Raw genomic sequence first — 4,631 nt, 5'->3', positions numbered from 1 at the left:
ACCAGGCTGGCCTCGAACTCAGAAATCCGCCTGCCTCTGCCTCCCAAGTGCTGGGATTAAAGGCTTGCACCACCACCACCCAGCTAAAACATTTATTTTTAATCATTATAAATCAGGAGGTTTGAACTTATAATATTTAATGTGTACATCTTAAAAAGACTCTCTAGATGACTCACATAATCAAACAGTTAAAGAACTAAAATAGCATTTATTTCTAATAATAAAATTAAGCTAGATTGCTTAATTTAGTTGTCATCCTTTGGGATAATCTCAGAACTTCATGAAGATGTCTTAAAATTTATTCTGCTTCTTAATGATCATTTGCTTCAAAGCAGAAAAGAATAAGATAGGGAAGTGTACAGTATGCTGTGTCTAAAAAGTGTTATAACAGTTCTCTTATGCACTGTGTACATATTTATGCTTTTTAAAAATCAGAGTTTTGGAACTATTTTAAAGATGTATTTGTACAAAATCTGCCTATTGGCATCAGGGAACTATTTATCAAACATATTAAAATCACTGCAGACAGAATACTGTTTGCTAGCCATTCAGGATTTGAGTAAAAGAAAATTAGTTCTATCTCTTATGGTTTCAAAGTTATCCAAATTTAAGAAATTTAAATTTTTAACTAAAATATTGAAGCAGTATCAGCTTTTTAAAAGTATATAATATTCTTTTAGCATGTGTGTGCATATGTGCAAGGGTTTGGGTGGTGGGGGCGGGGGTGTTCAGAGCCATAGCTAGCGAGCAAACATTCTATAGGACCACAGTTACCTTCTCTACTTATCTTTTCTCATTTCTTTATATGTGCCTAACTTTCACTTCTGTCGAGCCCATCCTATAAGACCAGGATTATTTTTTTAACAGAACTCATGCCTACAGTCTAGACGACTGTTCTACCACTAAGCGCGTTCTCCAACCTTTCTGGCATCACCTTCAAAAATTTTAAATTCAATTTGTGTCATGTAGTTTTCACATTTGATGAAGCCATATACCATCGCTTTATTTTTTACAAATAGCCACTTAAAACAAATTGGATGGTAGAAAACACAGATGCAACCTACACTATACCTACTAGAAGTGTGCTGTGCTTCTGCGTGGAAAGCGGCAGCGCTCCTAAGGATGACAGGTCAGGAGAAGAACTGCACAGACACAAAGTGGGAGCAATTGGGGGCACCACCACGAACTTCCAATTCTGTGTTCGTTACATGTGGCTTTTTGTAGCGAACTAAACTCCAAGCTAACAAGAGCTATAAAGGCAGATTTGCTTTCTGTGCTGGGATTGAACCCAGGGCTATGGGCACGCTGGGCAAGTGCTTTGCCACGGAGCTATACCTGTAGCTCTGCACAGTATTTTTGAATACCCCTCTTATGCTGGAGGTCACCAGATGTGAACAGCTTTGAACTGTTGCTCTTATTGCGTTGTTAACTGCTTCGGGTTGTTAATTTCCTTTTGGTGTTCATGAATCGTGCATGTCAAGGGCACCCATTTCTAATAAATAGTTCAGCAGTATTGGTTGATGCAGATTATTATTTACATGGTTTAATAATCACTGGGGGTGATGTTAGATTTTCCCTTTCAGTTGCTGTTCAAATTGTGATTATTATTTTTCTCTTTTTCTATTGTCCTGCAACACTGGTGAAAGAGAGATTAACAGCAGCAGCAATAGTCATTTATGATTACATAAACATATAAATATGCATTATCAGTCAAGACCCACACTGCCTTCATGTGGACAACAAATTTAAGTTAGCCAGCTGGAAAAACTTCTTCGTGCTAAATTCCTGTCTTACTGTGAACAAATATGCTATGAATAAATGTCTTATGTCCTGTTTCTGGCATAGGAGCTACTTTGATTGCTTCTCCATGTCTATTGAAACCCCAGTCTGCTAATATATACTGTAGTTCACATACACTCTCTATGTACTACTTATCAAATATAAATTATTTTGCTTAGAAAATAGTTCTAATATTGCTACAAACTGAATTTATAATGCATTTTTCTGTCTCAATAAAAATACTGATTTTCCTGTGTTCAAGACCAGCTATTAAGTGCGTGTGTGTGTGTGTGTGTGTGTGTGTGTGTGTGTGTGTGTAAGTTATTTCTCAATTTCTGCCACTTTGCTATATTGTTCTTTGGTTCATAGTTTCACAGTATTCCCTCTTTCTGCAAGGCTCAATGCACCTTAAATATTTTTAGTAAGTGGTGAATGATACAGAAAAGATAATGTTAGACTAAATCAAAGGAAGACACACAAATGCATTTGCTTGGTTAGAAGAAAGAGTAGCAACCTCAAGCCTAGCAACATTGGGCTTTACTTGATGGCAGAGAAAATGCACATGGCTGACAGGTTCTAGTCCAGGCAAGGTGCCTAAGTTGCAGCTGGTTCTGCTTGTCTGCTGTTGGCTGCAGATTCTCTGAGTGGATACTTTGGGGGCTAATAGTGTTAACCATACCACGTTTATAAGGAACTGGAATGAATTTCACTGTCTACTACTCAGATCTATTCATCTAATGGTGGCTATAGCTTTTCTTCAGGTGTAGAGCAAACAAAATTGGTGCAAGCTTGCATGAGTGTGTGTGTGTGTGTGTGTGTGTGTGTGTGTGTGTGTGTGTGTGTGAGAGAGAGAGAGAGAGAGAGAGAGAGAGAGAGAGAGAGAGAGAGANGTGAGAGAGAGAGAGAGAGAGAGAGAGAGAGAGAGAGAGAGAGAGAGAGAGAGAGATGACGTGGTTCTAGAGGGAAGAATATACACAGTAGTACTTGAAGAACAAATGGGTTGTACTTTGCATTTCTCTCTTCACCTAATAACTGGTAGTGCCTTGACTGGATGAGAGTAAGGAATAGAAGAGAAGAACCCGAATCTGATTATAGCAAAGGAGTCTCACCTAATGGGCCCAGCAGGTCTGTCATGCTGTCATAGCAGCCAGATCAGCGACATTTCATGTTTTATTTTGATGCCCATTAGGCACACTAAGGCATCGTAATTCTTAGTTTTCATCAGCTCTGCTTTTCACACACAGACTTCTTGGAGACACTGATGCTTTGCACACCAAATTAGTTTACCAGCCATTTTGTTTGCATGGAGCCTTGTTACAGAGTTGAATAATCGCTTCTCTGCATGGCATTACTTACATAGTTTGCATTTCGTTTGCACAGCTCTCCTTGAATTAGAATGGTTCCTCCCAGACTTAAGTTATCATGCTCCTGTTTTATTTTGTAATGACAACTCCATGTCTGAACATTCCTATCACTAACAGATGCTCTGTTTTATAATATTTGTAGCGAGCCTCCTGACCTCTGGGACTACTGCAACAGTAGCCCTGTTGAGAGATGGTGTTGAACTGGTGGTAGCCAGTGTTGGAGACAGCCGGGCTCTTTTGTGTAGAAAAGGAAAACCCATGAAGCTGACCACTGACCATACCCCAGAAAGAAAAGATGAGAAAGAAAGGTACTGTCACCATGCCTTGTTATGGGGTGATAGCTGTAGTTGCCATAGAAACAGTGTTCTATTTTCTTCTCTGGGCTGATGTAATACACTGGGGCCTCTTGAAAGCAGGTGCACAGCCACTACCTCAGTGCAGATTTTCTTGTTTTGGTTGTTTTGGGTTTGTTGAGTCTGGATCTCCTGCAGCCCAGTCTGGCTTAACGTCTGTACCCTGCTTCTTTGGCCTCTCACACGCTGGGATTATCCGGTTGTGTACACCATACATGGCTTAAAGTTTTCATTTATATCTTGTTGTGGAATTAAGTTTTGGCATTTAACGTGGGCTGGCCCTTCTGAGCCTTCCCAAGTTCCTAGATTATGGGTATATTTTGAAACACTAGGCTCTAAATTTCCATTTGAAAATTGGTATTTATACCAGAGCCACAGTTTCTTTCACATTATATTGTTATTGTTATTACTATTAATTTTATTTCTTCTTGACTAGGATCAAGAAATGCGGTGGGTTTGTAGCTTGGAATAGTTTGGGACAGCCCCATGTAAATGGCAGACTTGCGATGACAAGGAGTATCGGAGATTTGGATCTTAAAGCCAGTGGTGTAATAGCAGAACCTGAGACAACAAGGATTAAGGTAAGAAGGAATCAGAAACATTGAGTCATGCACAGAGAATTTCTAAGGACTTGTCACACTGCTGGCTGTTATAGAAGATTACCTGAAGGAAAGATGTTTTTAAAGGGGTATTAATTTGTGAAGAAACTCAAAATAAGATGCTTATTTCTGGCCTGATGAGGGTGAAATCTTGGCTAGTCTTCCTCTGGTGGAAGGCCCCTGTTACCCTTCCTTTCCCAAAGGCTGCCATTCAAATTCATTATCCCTGCTTGGAAGTCATCCTCAACTTTCCTCCTCCACTGAGCTCCATAGCCAGCCACTTTTCTTTGCCCAGCGCCTGTTACTGTAAACTGGCCACTGCATGACACATGTCNTGCTGCTTCCTGCCCTAGAGCTCCTAAGTCAGCCCAGTATAATGGGAACTTTACAAGTGACAGGCCATGGATGCTTATAGTTGAAGGAAGGATTTCCACATAAGGAAGATATCTCACATTATGTTATGAAACAAATACTTATATAAGATTTACTGTGTGGCAGCCTCTGTTCAAAAGAGATACAAAAGCCATCCTCATTTT

General features: G+C 39.7%; 1 protein-coding gene across 1 annotated transcript in view; it reads left to right on the top strand.

Moving 5' to 3' along the window:
• Positions 1–4,631, top strand: part of Ppm1k (protein phosphatase, Mg2+/Mn2+ dependent 1K) — a 25,699-nt gene that overhangs the window by 14,209 nt on the left and 6,859 nt on the right. The window contains exons 4-5 of the mRNA XM_021191112.2: positions 3,286–3,451; positions 3,933–4,077. Of these exons, the coding sequence (XP_021046771.1) occupies positions 3,286–3,451; positions 3,933–4,077 (311 nt within the window). The remainder of the gene's footprint in view (positions 1–3,285; positions 3,452–3,932; positions 4,078–4,631) is intronic.

Source organism: Mus pahari, chromosome 2 (genome assembly GCF_900095145.1).
Source record: "Mus pahari chromosome 2, PAHARI_EIJ_v1.1, whole genome shotgun sequence".
Classification (NCBI taxonomy): Eukaryota; Metazoa; Chordata; class Mammalia; order Rodentia; family Muridae; genus Mus; species Mus pahari.
The sequence above is the reverse complement of the archived record's forward strand: the minus strand, read 5'-3'. Positions and strand labels throughout refer to the sequence as shown.